Source organism: Sus scrofa, chromosome 3, assembly GCF_000003025.6.
Source record: "Sus scrofa isolate TJ Tabasco breed Duroc chromosome 3, Sscrofa11.1, whole genome shotgun sequence".
In the NCBI taxonomy this organism is placed as follows: domain Eukaryota; kingdom Metazoa; phylum Chordata; class Mammalia; order Artiodactyla; family Suidae; genus Sus; species Sus scrofa.
In genome coordinates, this window is record NC_010445.4 from 106,661,656 (window position 1) to 106,680,141 (window position 18,486).

The 18,486-nt window shown below is 42.6% G+C and overlaps 1 protein-coding gene across 1 annotated transcript in view; it reads right to left on the reverse strand.

The window, feature by feature from the left end:
• LTBP1 (latent transforming growth factor beta binding protein 1) overlaps nucleotides 1-18,486 on the reverse strand; it is a 423,791-nt gene that overhangs the window by 360,908 nt on the left and 44,397 nt on the right. The window contains 3 exon segments of the mRNA XM_021087653.1: nucleotides 14,583-14,790; nucleotides 14,793-14,840; nucleotides 14,843-14,878. Coding sequence (XP_020943312.1) covers nucleotides 14,583-14,790; nucleotides 14,793-14,840; nucleotides 14,843-14,878 — 292 coding nt within the window.

Genomic DNA, 18,486 nt, shown 5'->3' on the forward strand with positions numbered 1-18,486 from the left:
TAAAAATAAAAAGTCTCTTCCAAATTGGGGGATAAAAAGACTCAGTAAGTACTAATAACATTCTCTGCATACAAGCCCCCCCCCCAGAGTTCCTGAAATATTTAACAAAGGGATCTTTAATATGAAAAGAGCTTTTACAAATTTAAATATATATAATTATAAGAACACATAATATAAATGACATGCAATTTAAATGAAGCGAAGAATGTAAATACATTATTCATTTACATTATGAATGTAATAATAATGTGGCAAATGTTCAACCTCAATTTAAAAAACTAAGAACAAATTGAAATTATTCCGTGAGCATATGATAAAATCATACTCATGGAAATAATCAAATCCACTAAGACTTTACAGACTATTATTTATCAAAGTCTTATTTGATAGTGACCATACTTGCTCTGTTCAAAACATTAAGGATCTGAAATAATCTACTATATACATGTCACTGGCTAACACTGATTTTCATATGAAAACCACTGCCTTAAATTAATACAAAACAACATGGCAGCAAAGAAATTAATCAAGGAAATTGCACAGTATTGTTCCAACCTTGTGTACATTTAACACATGCACACTACATTTTCCAACTATTTAGATTCCCAGGTATCCTTTTAAGACATTAAGCCAATTAAGTCGTGAAATGCTTGCCTCAAACATGGAAATGAGTTTTTCAGGAATTTGTTTTATTCCTTCAAATAGCTTAGTTAAACCAGGACATAAAGAGGAGCTACAGGAATGGAAGAGAAACAGAAAGAGAACAAGAGTTCCACAAAGGACCAAGGAGGAAAATGGTTATTTGTGCCCAGGGAATGAGAAGTGGGAAAGAGAAAGTGCTTCCTTTCAATTTTTCTCAAAGTAAACCACAACCTAATCGCCTCAAAATGTCTATGTCATCTTCCTGTTTGAGTTAAGAACATCCTTCCTAGAAATATAATTAGGAAGGATTAGCTGCTGCATAAAGAAGCTTTGAACAAATTAAGAAAGAATGATGTCTCACTTTAGATTCTGTCCATCAAATCTCCAAATACCAGCACTTGGCAAAATACCAACATCGGGCCAAAAAAAAAAAAGAAAGAAGAAGAAAAAATGCAGCGCTTTAAAGCAATAAAAGTAATGCCTATGTCAAGAAAGCCCTAAAATGAGATTTTAAAAAATAATAATAATTTCAGTATCTGTGGCGTACATGCTAGCTAATATTTTTTACTTTATTATTTTTTGTCTTTTTGACTTTTTCTAGGGCTGCATTCACGGCATGTGGAAGTTCCCAGGCTAGGGGTTGAATTGGAGCTACAGCTGCCGGGTCTACACCACAGCCACAGCAACACCAGATCCAAGCCATGTCTGCGACCTACACCACAGTTCACAGCAACACTGGATCCTTAACCCACTGAGCGAGGCCAGGGACCAAACCCGAAACCACATGGTTCCTAGTCAGATTCGTATCTGCTGCGCCACGACGGGAACTCTGCTAGCTAATTTTTGAAAGATTTGGGAATAGCTTCTAAATTGGTAACTTACGATAATGAAGGAACTGTCGTAGCTGTCACATTTTCTTCCTGAGACAGAATACATTTTGACTAAATGAATCCTGATTGTTTTGAAAATAAACAACTTTTGGTCAAATAAGAGTAGTTTACTTGAGACTTCATGCAACAGCTAAAATTTTTCACTCCTCCATCCTTTTTATTTATATTTTGGGCTTTAAAAAAAAACTGTGCAAGTTTTTAAAAATTACTTTGGTAAGTGGAGTCAGACTATGGCATATGAAAGATGGCAAGGAGAACATGGACTGAAAAGTCAAGTTCAAGTCACAGCTCTATGCTACCTTTCCATGTGACAATGGGTAATGTATCTGCCCCTTTAAGTTACAAAACTTCATGGTCCACACTGGTCGGAAATTTGGGAAGATGGAAAAAAACCTGTACTGAATTCATTCTTGTTCTATTTTTCTGTTACCTCAAATAACTTCTGAAAGGGACAAGGACCCAGGGCTAATTTTATTCAAAGATATTGATAAAATATTTCTTCTGTGTTTTGGTAAGAGCTAACTCCATGAATCACATCACCCTAGAGTCAGATGAACTCCCAGAGAAAAATAAAGTCTGCCAGAATGTCCCTGTTTTCTTCCTATGAGAGTTGCGTCAAGGTTCAAATCAATTAATATTTAATTAAATACTCATGAGTACTAGGAAATTCAAGCTCATAAACTGGATTTATAGTGTCAGTTTCAGTAATTTTCCCAAGAGACTGGCTGCCTGGGCTCTGCTGTCACTGTTTTGTGAACATGCCTTATGTCTATCACAGGCATTCTAGGAGAGAGAGGAGCAAAAAGACTTGGCATTGTGACATCCAGAAGAGAGTGTCCAGAGAAGGAAGTGGAGTCTGATCAGTGCAAGTTCCTGTAACACTTGGAAATCTATAGAAGCGGGTCCCATCATCACCTAGTGGTACCCCAGAAAAACCAGATGCCAGGGCTGACCCTGTCCCGGGATAGCAAGTGGGATGACTGTGTGAACCTCTGCCTCCTCTCATCAGGGACTCATTGAACTTATCTCTTCTGATTCCTTTGGAGAAACTGAGGCAGCTTAGAAAATGGGTTAATATCTGCATTCCTGTGCGGTCAGACTTTCTGACTCAAAGCCGTCATGTCACCCATTTATTTGTTCACCAGGCAAGCACTGTGCCTGGTAGAGTAAGTCACACAAACTGAAATGGATGCTATGAAGGGAGGAGGTGGGGCGACGTGGTGCTGCGGAGGCATCTTTCAAGGGCTAAGGGAGGTGTCAGGGAATGCCTTCCTGTAGAAACTGAGATCAGTGGAAATGAGCATCTGGTAACTGGGAAGAAGAAGGTGCCTGTCTGTGCACATGTGGCTGAAGACAGAGAAAAATGTGTCAGGAAGGACTGGGCAGAATCCAGGAGCTGCCAGCAGCATGGTGACAGGTTGTGCAGCGTGAGGCCATGGGAGCCTCATGCCCTAGGAGCAGAGAACTAATCTTTTATGAAAAGCCAGTGAGGCTCATGCAGAGCAGGACAAGAAAAGAGTTACATTTTGAAAAGACCCCTCTAGTTTGAATGAGCTTTCACACTTCAGAAAGTCCCCCAACACCTGGCATACAGGGGACAGGCAGAGCCTTTCTGTCCCCACTCAAGGGAAAGCCCACCTAACTAACAACTATAGGAACCTTCTCCAATTCGCTAGTTAATTTCACCCGGTCTTTCTTTCACTGTCCTGCAAAAACACATCAACATCTTGTCCAAAAACTGCAGTCCTGAAAAATGACGGACATTTTTTTCCTGGACTAGCAAATGAAGGGTTTCTCTTCTCCACCGTGTTTAAGTAGACATTCTTTCCACTTACAAGTTCTTGTCTCTGGGACCCTAGGATCAGCTATTTCTGTGAGGTCATCTCTAGTACTTTGGAGGAATAGATAAGTAGGTGAAAAATATACGCAACCCTGAAAAGCTCAGTGAAAAGATACTAACTCTAGGCATAGTGACCATTCGAGTTATTTAACTTGGCTTTTTATTTCCTACTTGTGCATATTTTGTGTAATGTGAGGGGTACTTGTCACCCCCCATCCCCCGCACCCGCACTTGGGATTCACAGAGGTTCTTTAGTCTGACACCAGGCAACTCTAGGGCAGAGAACTGCTATCAACATTTAGTCTTATAATTTAGTCTACACTTTGCTCAAACATAAACAAATGCTTCAGCCAAGGAAAACAAGGAAAGAGGCTTTAGTGCAACCCCAGAGGCACCTTGGAAGGATTCACGGGCAGTATCTCTGGAATGCCAAAACATATCGGAATGTAAAGAGGAATCTTTAATCTACACAGCACCCAAAGTCAGACCCTCAAAATCATCCTAATGCTCAGCATCAACCATGCAGGCCAGGCCGAAGCCCATGGGCCCCCTGTGTCAGCCCAACTGTGTTCTGTTCCAATTGCTTATCACAGAGTTCGTGTGTGTTTCATTCCCAGTTCTATTGTCAGTTTGCAGCAAGTTCTCTGATAACTAATTAATTCAATTTTCAGTACACAAATTTATTTCAACTTAGAGGAATAATCACACGGGAAACACATTATTGGGCTCAAGGGCCCCCATCTAGCTGTTGAAGGAAGAGATATTCCTCACCCTCTCCCACTCCTCCCACCCCTTCCTAAGCGCCCCCTCCCCAAAGAGAGTTGCTTGAGAGTCCACAGACCACTCTGTCTAGTGGGTGGGGCCAATACATGTCCACGTGGTGCTGGCTTTTCAACCCTTAGTTCCATGAGGCTAAAGGCATCAAGAGAGCCAGCCCCCCTCGCCCCACCCACCCCACCCTTCGGCGCCTGGCCATCTCGAGACTCTAGATCTTTTGGTTTCTACTTTTCATCTGCCACAAGTGCTTGAATGTGCTGGTCCCAAAATTTCAGAGCACAGCAGGGGCCACGCTTACGCCTTAGGTCTATAGGATATGTTTAAATCTGACATTTATAACAGCCATAAGGGCTGTCTCTGCTCCTCACTGATGAGTACTTTGATAATTATTCACTATCCCTTCTGATTAGAGTTCACTTCTGAGTAGCAGAGAAAATCACCAGGTCAAGACTGGGTCCTGGGGAAAATCCTATGGTAGCCAGAATAACCACCCCCTAAAGATGTCCCCATCCTACTCCCCAGAACCTGTGACTACGTTAGGTTACATGGCAAAGGGAAATTAAAGTCGCAGATGGAATTGAGGCTGCTCAATAGCTGGCCTTGCAATGGGGAAATTATCCTGGACTCTTTGGGTGGCCCAAGATCATTATAAGTGTCCTTAAACATAGAAGAGGGAGGCAGAAAAAAAGAACCAGAGAATGGCAGAGAGGACTCAGCCGGAGATGATGGGCTTTGGTGATGGAGAAGGGCTATGAGAACACAGATGCAGGCAACCTCTAGAAGCTGGAAAAGGGCAAGGAGACAGGTTCTCCTCTAGAGCCTTCTGAAGGCAGGCAGCCCTGCCAACATTGTGATTTTAGCTCAGTGAGACCTACGTCACACTTCTGACCTCTGAATTATGAGAATAAATTTGCACCATTCGAAGTCACTAAACTTGTGGTAACTTGTTAACAGCAGTGACAGGAAAGTAGCAAAAATGCCATCAAAGAGAGAGGATAACGTCACAGTCTGCCTAAATCTGAATGCAGACCTTACACTTACTAGCTAAGCGAATGTAGGCAAATGGTTTAATCCTTCTGCACCTGAATTGCTTCATCATATAAAATGGGGATAACAATAATAACACTCTATCACTTTCCTTTGAGAGGGTTAAATGAGCTAATACTCAGGAGGTAATTACAAGAGTGCCTGGCAGAGAATAAACAAACACTCGGTAAACATCAGCTGGTATTATCACTATGCCGTACCAAACACCATCCTGATTCCTGGCAATTAAACTGGGGCGCAAACCATCCCAGCCGTTGCCCTTTACAGTCACAAACTTTGAGTTTCCACACAACTCGGGATACACCTTTGGCCAGAACTTAAACCCAGTCCAGAAACCACGGGGCCAAGACTTCCTCCCAGGACCCAGCAGGGTGCAGAGAGCAGGAGCTACACAGTGACCTTCCCTACTCTTCTCCCGCCTCTCCCAGCCCCACCCCACAGTCTGATCCTCCTGTCAAGGCCTCTCAGGAGGAAAACCTTCCTTGCTTCCAAGGCCACAAACACTCTCCCACCCCGCCATTTGCCTCACGTGCCTCTTTTTCTCAGACAACAAAACGGTGCTGATGCACAGATACCGACACGATCTAACGTTCATACCGAGGATATGAAGTCCTTCCCACTGGGCTTGTTTTCCTGATGACTTAGTTCACAAAGGTCTTTTTTTGCTTTGGAATTTGCATGTAGACCTGTATACACAGCATTGTTCCTAGGAGCTGAAAACCAGAAAAATGCCCAACACCCATCAAGAGCAGAACGAGAAGATGTTGCAGTGTATTCGTAAGATGGAATCGCCTCTGAAATGTACGTGTGAACTGCAGTCACACACAACTACAGGATGAACCTCAGGTAGGATGATGAGTGAAGACAGACACCCTGTAGGATTCATTTATAGCAGGTTCAAAGGCAGAACGGATCTCTGGCGTCAGAAGTCAAGAGAGAGCCCCCTTTGGGGAGGATGAAGAGGGCAGATACAGGAAAAAGGGGGCTTCGAGGGGCTGGCAGTGTTCTGCGCTGATATGGATGGTCCTTCCCTGAGTGTGGGATAATCACTAGGCATGAGCACTTTTGATTTGTGTACTCTTCTGTATATAATTTCAATTGAACTTCTACTTTCTAAAAGTACTTTTTCACATGCATATAAAATCAGCCATTGGTTCACATGTTTAGGTCCCGCCACTTTAGGAAAGTGTCATCAATGCTAAAATCCCCAGACTGACTTCCTTGTCCTCAACGTTCAACCACCTTGCCTTTTTTTTCCACATCAAAAAGCAAAGGTCAAACCTTCATCTCATAGACTCGCTGGGCAAATACAACAAGAATGCAAAGTACCCGGCAAAATGTTCAAGGCTTTACAAAGGCACATAATAATGCTCAGTATTATTCCAAGAGAAAAGGGTCACACCTACAATATAGGTATTCAGGAAACAAGCCATGGACAGGGACTTAGACATCATTAGCATTTTTTTTCTCCAGGCAAAACTAAAAAAAAAAAAAAAAAAATATTAAACATTTACTGTAGCCCTACTGTGTGCCTATGTAGATAAAGAGATGAAAGACTGTGAGTAAGCCTGACCACAGTGGTTAAGTACAGAGAGCACAGAAGAGAACTGTGGGATAGGTCGGCAGAGCTGGGTGGGGTCAACACTTAGCTAGGTCTCCCCCAGAGTCAGAAATCATTTGGGGAAACCATCTATTTCGAGTACTGACCATTTCCTTGGCTTCTTTAATGAGTTCAGACAAGGTCCCAACCTCAACTACTAGCGCCACAAAAAGCTTAAAACTTCTCCCTAAAGTTTCACCGGATGGTGCCGTATTATAGAGTTGTTTTTTTTTTTTTTTTCCCTTCAGGGGTAGGATGAGAAAGTCCAAATAAAAGGAATGAGCTCATATTTTGCTGTTATTGCTGTTAATTAGGAGAGAAGAATACTTCAAGGAACATTCCAAAGTCTTCCATCCTTGCAGTTATCATAGCATATAGGTTTCTTTGAAGACCCACACAGCCACAGTGACCGGAAGCTGAGAACTGGCCCCTCTTCTCCGTAGCATAGACATCACTCAATGCTGCTTCCTATTGACTGGCCCATGGTAAATGTGAAGTATTCATTTCTCCAGACCTTTGAAAGTGGAACCCATCATCTCAATGTGGATTTTGAAGGGCCTTCCTTATATTTAGAAAATATCTAAGCTCACTTGACACATAGAGAATATACTTGAATTATTCCCGTCTTAAAAGAGACTCTTTTCTAATTTGCTTCTTTTCTCTTCACCCCATCCCTGGGAAGAAGATGACGGAAAAGATGGACAATCAATGCCATTAGGTATGTTCAGCCCCCTCCACCAGTTTGAGACAGGACAAAATGATTTTTTTCTGGAGAAACTAACCACCATCCTTTGAAACCTCGGGATATAAAATGATGAAAATAGCCATCACCAGGGAAGAAAAAAAGATTGGATACATGTGAGCTCTTGAGATAGATTTGACATCCATATCCTGAGCAAAAGCAGACTTCCTTCTCAAGCTCAAAGAGAGGCGACTGGGCACACGGCGTCCTGCAGAAGTGCTTCCTCCTCATACAATTCAGATAACGGCTCCCAGTTTGGCAAAGCAGTGCTCATTTGTACCTACATTCTCTTAACAACCAGAAGACATCAGCCGCTGAAGAATGCCCCTGATGACCTCCACCTCGTGGTTCCAGGGTCAGTGCCTGTAACACCCATCATGATCAACAACGTTTAAGACAGACCCTTGACACATGTAGAAACAGTCTCATTGAACTGTACTGAGGGTTGAAAATAAACTCTTACCAGAAACTTCAATATATATGTGAAAGTGATACTGATAAAAAAAAAAAAAAAAAAACTCTTGAAAATTGAGTAGTTTTAGTTTTTGCTCCTTTGTGGAGCTCCTGGCCAAAGCATATAAGCATTAAGGCCTTTTTACATACAGGACCAAAGACAGACACTGGATGTGTACCTGTGCCCTAAGAGAGACAATTCTTGGATGAGTACATTAACAGCTATTTACAAATAACATCTACAGGATGCAAAAATGGGAGTAACCTGAAAGTGTTAATATGGACTTTCCAAGGAATGTAGTATTATAAAGTGACGTAAGAAAGTTCAAAGAATCAAAAAGTGACTGCCAAATGTATACAGGAAGACGAGGTATCATTTGACCTTTTGTTTAGCTCATGGAGGATCCACGCAGTGGCCCAGAAAACCGGTAAAAGAAACACCATAATAATAAACTTTCATGAAAAGCAGGGATGGAATTACCAACTACAGCAATGACTACTGCCAGCACGTCCTGACCAAGGTCTTTCCAGACCAACACCTGACCAAGTGGCCAGGCACATACCACTGATACTCGCTTGCTTTCAGTCCCTGATGGAGTACAGACACAGAGGATGAGCTTGGCTATTCATCATCCACAAAACTCAGTCCGAAGCCATCCATTCACCAAGTATCAAACACTAGCAAAGACCTTGGAGATCCTTGATATTACCAAGAAGTCTTTGAAAACCGAAAGATAGGAAGACTCCATAGCCTCCCTTTCTCCCCACAGTCCGAGCCTGGGTCATAATGGATTGTCTTCTCCATTGCCTCCTACATTCAATTAAGTGCCAAGGTCTTTCATTAACAACAACTCCTGAGCTCACTTCCTGCTCCACATTATCAGCACTGCTACACCTCTTCAGAGCCAGTCTCTAATGACTGCCAGTTCCAATCCATTTTAGATGCTACAGCCAGATTAATCTCCCAAGGCAGAAGAAAAACCATAGCAGTCTTCCTACTTGAAACTTTGACCTTTCTTGTTACTCTTGATTACAGAAAATTTCAAAAATATATAAAATGTGTAAGAATGGTGTACCCACCATCCAGCTTCAAAAATCAATCCCCTTATGGCCAATCTTGTATCTCCATACCTCAACCCACTAGATAATTTCAGTCAAAGCTCAGACATCATATGATTTCATCTGTCAATATTTAATATGATTCCCTTCCTTACCTAACTACAAAGGCAAATCACAGCCCCTCAAATCAATAATTATATCAACAAATTTCCAATCAATATCAGCATTTTCATGATTGTCCTATAAGTCATCATCACTATCTTTTTCTTTTATTTACAGTTTGTTTGCACCAGAATAGACATAATCTAAATACTGTGATTGGTGAATATGTTTTTTAAACCTCTTTTAAGCTATAGGTTCCCCCTTCATCACTTTTCCTATTTTGTTTTGTTGTGTCTCTTCAGAATTGGTCTGTTGAAATCTTAGTCTTTAACTTGGTTTTTAACCAATCTTTCATTACCACTGGCCTTCATTTATAATCAAGTTCCAATCAAATCATACCCTAAATGTGGTCATCTTAAAATACATTCATGGGAGTTCCGTCGTGGTGCAGCAGAAACGAATCTGACTAGGAACCATAGGTTGCGGGTTCGATCCCTGGCCTTGCTCAGTGGGTTAAGGATCCAGCATTGTCGTGGCTGTGGCGTAGGCTGGCAGCTGTAGCTCCAATTAGACCCCTAGCCTGGGAACTCCACATGCCATGAGTGCAGTCCTAAAAAGCCAAAAAAAAAAAAAATTAAATAAATACATTCATAAATTCCTCGACATTTCTCTCTTTAAACAATTCAGCTTTTTAACTGCAGTCCCTTTGAGGGTGGACTCAATTTAGTGAATCACTTCTAATGGACAGAATGAGGTGGCAGGGAAGGTGTGTCATTTTCAAGACTGAAAAGGCCAGGTGGTTGGGGAGAAGCCAGCAGCCATGTTGTGAGGACACTCAAGCAGCTGTGTGCAGAGGTGCGTGGGGAAAGGCAGGAATGCCTCCTGCCAACAGCCATGGGAGTGAGTCACTTTAGCAGTGGGTTAGTCTAACCACCCCTGAGATTGCAACCTCGGGAGAGTCCCTGAGCCATGGTTTCCAACTAAGCACCTCAGACTCCTGACCCATAGAGACTGTCAGACAATGAATGTGTATTGTTTTAGGATAGCAAGACTAAGGCGGCCTCCTTAGTATTTGGGGGTGGCCTGTTACACATCAGTAGAGAACCAATACACTGAACTTTGTGGTATCACATCATAGTTTTTCCTAGCAATGATCTTCTCCAGTCCTTTGTGTCCAAATTTAACCATCTTTTCAGGCTCCAAGATGACCTTCTTCAGAGCTGTCCCTGGACCTCCAAGGCCCCGATGTTCAAAAACCTGTAAATAACTGTTTCTTCCTTAGATTTCCCAAAGAACTTTGTATCTGGTTCTAATTCACATGGTCTAAAACCAGCATGGCCAAAAGTAAGACCAATTCATCTACCACCCAGCTGATGAAAATGTATACTTCTGACGTCACCGTTCTACTGAAGTTGCTGTTCCTCAAATAGGCCAGGCGTGCTCCCCCAGGGCCACTGTCCCACCCCTGCCTATCACCGTGATTCATGCCCTCACCTCCTTCAGGCCTGTGCTTGAATGTCACCTTCTCAGCAGAAGCTTTCCTAACAACCCATTTGAAACCACCCGGGCCCTCACTCCTTCCCATCAAACACCCACCCAGTCCTCCCTGTCCGTTACTGAAGTTTGATTTTCTCCACAGCGCTTAACCACAATCTAACACATATTTTACGTATGCCATTCACCAACTGTCTCCCCGCTTCCAGACTGTGGGCCCCAGGAAGGTGAACATTGGGTTCAGCTGTTCAGTGCTATGTCCGGAGCCCCTAGAACAATGCACAGCATGTAGCACGTGCTCAATAAAAACCTGAATATATGATCCAGATTGTGGTATTTCATACGCCACATAATGGATGTAATACCAACTAAACATGGTGATATTTCAGGTGTCTTTATGTCTACAAGCATTTAAAGGAGGCTGCATTAATTTCCTCCTTAATTAGATAAAAACCAAACCAAATCTTGACACATCCTAAAGTCAGTAATCTTTGAAAAAGAAAACTTAAGAATTGTTGCATTCTTACTTTTTTTTTTTTTTTTTTTTTTTTTTTTGGCGGCACCCACAACATGCAGAAGTTCCTGGGCCAGGGTTCGAACCCACACCACAGAAGTGACCCAAGCCACAGCTGACAGCACCAGATCCTCAATCCACGGAGCCACCAGGAACTCCAAGAATTGTTACATTCCTAGGGGTAGCCAAAATGGTCCTATCATATGTGCCTCCTTGGCAGTTTGATTAAACATGATTTCAGGTGATCGTATTATTACCTCAATTCATTGGTGGGCCAACTGCACCCCTCCCTTTGCACCCCTCTCGAGTGAAAGCTCATCTACCATTTCAAAATCTCCTTAAGAGCCGAACTGGATCCTATATATCTGAATATTCCCTGAAGTGCCCAGATAACAGGGCAACTGGCTAAAGCTTATTATGAAAGCATCAGAATTACTACCCGTAAACACACGCCTGTAACAATGCTAGTGTAAAAGCCATCTTCACTCAGCAGGTGAAGTCTCTGAAGCAAATTAGCTAATGATTTTCTTTTTTCCAAAGCTAAGTTAGAGCTGAAACTTTAGCTTCCTCTTTGACTCACAACATTCTAAGCTAAATTACACTGCTGCTACCAAAAAAAAAAAAAAAAAAAAGTGGGAGGGAGGCTGCTCCTTTGTCTGACATCTGACGTATCTCACTAACAATCTATATATACACAGCAATCATAGAGGGTCAAATTCCACCAGGGGATGGTGATATTTAAGATGAATGATGTTGCTTGTAAATGACTTCACAGTTTATGTACATAACAGTGCTAGGGAAAAAAAAATGATTGCAATGCACAGCAATCTGACTCTGGATTGCCAAGGCATGGTTCAACACAGAATTGTCCTTTGTTTTGGGGTTTTTTTTTCTCTTTTGGCTGCCCCCAAGTTTGCTGCAAATGGAGTTCCTGGGCCAGAGATAGATCTGAGCCACAGTTGAGACCTACACTGCAGCTGCAGCAGTGCCGGATCCTTCACCCACTGTGTGGGGCCAGGGATCAAAGCTGCATCTCAAGGCTGCAGAGAAACCGCTGATCTGGTTGTATCACAGCAGGAATCCTGTTCTTGTTTCTAAGATCGAGAACAATGCTAGAAGAGAGATGGCTAGCTATGACACAATGAAAGCTTTATATCATTTAAAGACATTGTCACATTCATCTACTGACACACAAATACTGCTATCCTTTAGAGAGGGGCCATCAAGCCATATTTCAGGGGCCACAGCTGGCCCAGAGCCTGTTTCTGTAGAGCCCACAAGCTAAGGATGAGCTTTAAACTTTAAAATGAGTGAGAAAAAAATTAAAAGAACAATAATATTGGGTGACATGAAAGCCAATTTCAATCTCCATCAATAAAGTTTTAGTGGCACAGTCACACTCATTCACTTAAGCATTGTCTACCGCTATTTCTGTGCTGGCGGCTGGACTGAGAGGCTGCAACAGAAACCGTATGTCCCACAAAGCTATAATCAGTTACCATGTGGCCCTTTCCAGAGAAAGTTTGCCAGCCTCTAGGTCAGGGCATGGACACAGACTGCCTCTTTAAATCCTAACACTTACTATTCACTTATGAATTGTTAAGTACTTGAACACAGTACTTAACCACTTTGCATCTCGGTTTCATCTGTAAAATGGGGTTAATAATGGCACCTACATTATGGGGTGTCCCTATACATTAATACATACAAAGCACCTGAAAGAGTACCTGACATGCAGGAAGCTGTCACTAAGTACCAGCTATAACACTCATTCCTTCTCGCTGAGGGCTTCAGGATGTGTTTTCCCACTGAAATGGTGGCCACATGGTTACATGCCAGAGAAGCCCCCCAAACCTCTTTATCATGGTAGGACTGAAGTAGGAGAAGTAAGAGAAAGAAAAAAAGAAAACCAGAAAGAAGTGGACTAAGGAGGGAAGGAGAAAAAAGGACAAAGTTATCAGGACCCCACTCAGCAGGAACAGTAGGTGGTCTACTCAAAGGGGAAATATAAATTGGGATAATTTCATCTATAGTAACAGATCAAATAACTTCTGCGGGCTGACTGGATACTAATCACCAGGTGGAAACTATCTCTAGTTGGGGGGAAGCATTCAAAATTCCGAGCAAGTGACTTACAGATGAACGGCTGGGTCATTTTTCAGTTGAGAACTTCCTGTATTTTACATTCCTAGACAAATGACAAATGATAGTTGCAGTAAATTCTGCATCTTGTTATCCATGTAAAGTAGCTAATCAAAAGGAAACAATTTGTGTGAGGACCCTGTCCTTAAAGAGTTCTCATTTTGTTCAGAATAGCACTTACTCCTTAATGCTAAGAAGAAAACATGTTCCCATAAATAAAACACAAGCTCGTTCACCAAAAACGTACCTGCATGGCAACTGGGAGGTAAACACGGTGTTAAGAGAAGATACACTTAACCTGCCCCGAGGTAGAGAAATTCTCGTTCCCAAGACTCACTTTCATTCGAACACCTTTCTCTGTATGCAAAGCTGAGTTCCTACCTTTTCCAGGTACCTTTAAAAATCACACTCACTGGAGTTCCCATCGTGGCTCAGTGGTTAACGAATCTGACTAGGAACCATGAGGTTGTGGGTTTGATCCCTGCCTTGATCAGTGGGTTAAGGATCTGGAATTTCCGTGAGCTGTGGTGTAGGTTGCAGACATGGCTTGGATCCCGCGTTGCTGTGGCTCTGGCATAGGCCGGTGGCTACAGCTCCGATTCGACCTCTAGCCTGGGAACCTCCATATGCTGTGAGAGCAGGCCCAAGAAATGGCAAAAAGACAAAAAATAAATAAATAAATAAATAAATAATTACTCCAAAACCTTTACAACACCCCCACCTCAAAAAAAAAGGAATGATTTAACTCACAACTCCACCATAATCAAACAACAATCTTTACTATTCCCTTCCAACCTTGATTCCCTTAATCCTCACTACTGCTTTGGTTAACGCTTACAATAAATCTTTGCTGCAGAGCCTAAACACCCACATCAAGTATTTTTAAGTGACTTGATGTGTACACATAACATGTAAAACCTCAAGAAAAGGGGAAAAAGACATTATTTAGAATTCTCGCTATGGCACAGTGGGATAAGAATCCAACCACAGCAGCTCAGCTCACTCGAGAGGTGCGGATTCAATCCCTGGCTTGACACAGTGGGTTCAAGGATCCAGTGTTGCCACAGCTGTGGTGTAGGTTGCAGCTGCAGCTTGGATTCAACCCCTGGCCCAGGACCGTCCACATGCCACAGGTGTGGCCATTAAAAAAGAGAGAAAGAGACATTATTATCCAAGTGATTTCTGCCAATTGTGCAGGAAAGGGAGAGTGATTTGAAGCAATGCGTCCAAGAGAGCACTTAAGATGCTCCTGAGCTGGAGGCAAGATTAACATGACTCACTGAGAATGTATCTGCTGGGAGAGTCCTGCTGAAGGCTTCGGCTTGAGGGTCAAGGTCATCTGGGCCATGGGACTGACTCTTGGTAGAGCGTCGGCCTTCTTAGATGAAGTGTGTTTTGCTGTTTGCTCAGGAGGGACCCAGGAAGAAGCGGCCACAGGACTCTGTCCTCCAAAAACTGGTGATGAGGTGTCCTGGGCAGCTGTTGTTCACAGGCTTTGCCCTTGGTCCCTGGTTTACACACACACAGTTGAGGCCGAGACACATCCCTCCATTCTGGCATGGTGGAACACAGCTTGCTGTGGAAAGACAAGAGACACACACTTTGAAAAAAAGCATTGTAGACATTCTTAATTCTTCCAAAAGTTCCCAGTAGCATCAGGCTGCTCCCCAACAAAATAGAATAAGGACGATGTTTACGATGATGACATACTGACAGCTAACATTTATTAACAGCTTCCTAAATGCCAGGCATTGTTCTAACAGATATTGACAAATTTAACCCCTGAACAACTGGTTTAAGTAGATATTTCATTTTGTCCACTTTATGGAAGAAGAAACAAAAGTCACACACTCATTAGTAAACAGAAGAGCTGGGATTTGAATTCAAGTGAACTGGCTCCAAAGGCATCATTCTTAAGCATGCTACTACAGCTGCCCCTTAGAAATGCATCAGAAACACAGAGGGGAAACTTAAGAAAGTACCCCGCCCTTTCTAAGTTGAGTTCTGTGGCTTAAGTTTAAATTTTAGGTATCCAAACAAGACTTGGCAAAAAAAAAAGCCCAGTCCCAAACCCCAAACAAAAGGTGTTACAGCCTTCATCTTGCATAAGCTATCAGAGCTTGAAATGACTATTTCAGAAATTTAGTCCAACTTGCTTTTTTAAGAGAAGAACCAAGGATAGAAAGGTTGACAGTCACCTACGATACACTTTTATGTGTGTGTGTATATATATGTATGTATGTATATATTTTAAAAGCCAGTGCACCATACACCATCCCTAATCTTATACCAAAAGGCAACCAAACAGAAACAGCCTCTTTATCTCCTCTTTGCTAGGATGTGTATACTTTGAATCACCAGACTTGTGGCCAAGCAGTTTTAAAGTTATGGGTCACAGGAAAGGTAAATGGATTTTATCATAGGCGAGGTCTCCTAGGAATTTAGATGTTACTGACTTAATTTTATTAATGTCATAGGCCTATGGACATGATTCCTTCATTCCCTTCTTTTTTGTCCAAATACATTTATTTATGCCAACCTTGTGCAATCTAGCTTTGACTTAAACTCTTGGTCCTCAGGCAGATCGCAATACTAAATCTCCCACAAAATTCAATGTAAGATGCAGTCCACAAACAATTACAAAATAGATCAGGGATATGAACCAGAGGGGCTCAGTAATGGAAGAGCCAAATGACCAAGACCCAAAAGCCCGGAAACCTACTGATTTCTATAAAAGAGAGAAGATACTTTTCCTATCTTCCTACAACACAATTCCTATTAGGTATAATAAATAATGATAAGAAATGGCTGTCAAGTGTCAGAATACTAGGCGGACAATGTTTCTAAAAGTTCGGAAGAATTCCTGCGGGGGGGCGGCAGGGGGAATAGAAAAGAAAAATGAAGCCAGCTCCCAAGGTGACCTTGGGGTAAGTTACTTTAGCTTGGCTTCTGCACCTGTACAAGTCTAGGGGCAGGAGGCGGGCAGTAGCTGCTGTTCTAAAACAGTCCCCAAGGGCTCTTTCCATATTAGGCTTCTAGAATTCAAAGTCAAAAGCCACGCACTTCTAGAGTTCAAGATTCTAATTTATCAGCGTTTTCCTGGCCGACTGATGATCATCAGGTCCCTACTCAGCCACGGTTATTTATGGAATGTCGCAGGAATGGAAATGGGCTCCACCCAGGGAGAACAGAAGTGGCCACGGGCGAGGACTGGACGGGGCTTTCAAAACTGAGCCTGTGCCAGAGATCAACCCCCCCAGGCACTTTTCATGTATACATTCTCTTCATGCTTTCAATTAGAAACACGTTTCAGTTGAACATCTGAGAATGATTTCCGCTTCTGCTCCCTCCCAAGGTGTACTGCAAATCTACCAGGAAGGCTGCACAGCGTGGCTTACAAAAGCTGGTACCTAGATGGAGGTCAAGCACTGAACTCTCCCTCAGACCATGGAGAATATACGACAAGGAACTGTCTTGAGGATGACATGCATGGGTTAAAGGCATAAAAGAAGAGCGATTTTTTCAACGCTTCAAATTTTACATGTGGTAAGGTGAGGGGGCAGGGAAAGAAAAAAAGAAAAAGAACTTAAAACTCACACAAAAAAAGAAACGTTCTTTAATAATTGTACGACTGTCTACAATGCCACCCTTTCACAGTAATTACAAACAGACAATAAGGAGAATGGTTAGACAATTTTCTCTTGCACCTTCCTCATTTGAGCTCTGGCAGCAGCCTCCTGGAGCATGAAGATAGGAGGGGCTGACTTCGACTGGGAGAGGGAGGAGTGGAGAACAGATTCCCTAATTGCCAAGACAAGCCCCCCTCCATGAAAAGCAAAACTCACATCCTACAACCACTGTTTATCAAGCCATTTTTCCTATGATATTTGGACCTCGTGCAAGAGCAGGTCCCACGTGTCACTTCCCAAAGTGTGGTGCCTGGACCAGCAGCAGCAGCATCTGGAACCACTTTAGAAATGCACATGCTCAGGCTGCCCCTGGCCTGCTAAATCCAAAGCTAGAGCCCCACAATCTGACTGCCCTCCGGGTGGGTCCGATGTACACTCAAGTTTGAAAATCACTGACAATGCAGTGTTTGGAAACTGGCAGTCTTCCACTAACACCTTTTTTTGAGAATTGACATTTTTATCACTGACAGTTTGGGGTTTTCACATTTCAATAGCTTTTATGTTACAGAATTCTTGCCATGATAGATGCTTTGTTTTATGTTGCCCTTCTGTTTTGAACGTTATTTATTTTGTGGCCATGCCCATAGCACGTGGAAGTTCCCGGAGGCCAGGGATCGAATCTACACCACATCAGTGAACCGAGCTGCTGCAGTGACAAGGCTGGGACAAGGCTGGATCCTTAACCTGCTGTACCACAAGGGCACTCCTCATGTTTTTAAAAATTAAAAATCGTTTTCCACGTGACCATGCAAGAGAATTATGGGTCCTTTCCAAAAGTATATATTGGTCACCATCTGCTTCACGACCAATTGTAAAAAACTGGTAGGCATGCATGAGAAAACTGTTATTCTTTTTTTAAGTCGAAGTATAGTTGACTTAAAATATTACATTAGTTTCAGGCGTAGAGCACCGTTATTACGTATTTTTACAGATTACGTGCCATTAAGAGTTATTAAAGATAATGGCTATAATTTCCTGGGCTATATGTTACATCCTTGCTGCGTATCTATTTCATACATATCAGTTGGTATCTGGTAAATCTCTACCCCTGATGTGTCTCTTTCCTCGTCCCTCTCCCCTTTGGTAACCACTTGTTTGTTTTCTGTGACTCGATTTCTGAAGAAAACTGTTATTCTAAACCGAAGTGTTGAACTACATGGAAAAGAGTCTAAGGGTTACAGAAGTTCTTTAAAAATGTCTTCCGCCAGTGGATTCTGCATTTGCATGGCCAGCTGTGGTTCAACACAAGTAAACACTACATCAAGATCTTATCGATGGGCTGGGGGGGGGTGTGTTCTCAGGCTTTGCAGCACATTAGAATCACCTGGGGAGCTTCTACAACCTCCAAAACCCACGCCGACCTCCAGGCTGACTGAATAAGAATCTCCAGGGGAAGGGGCTCATGCATAGTTTTGGTTTTTGATTTTTTAACTCTCTAGGTGCTTGCAGTGTGCGGCCAAACTTGAGAACCAGCAGAAGAGGGAACAAAATCCTA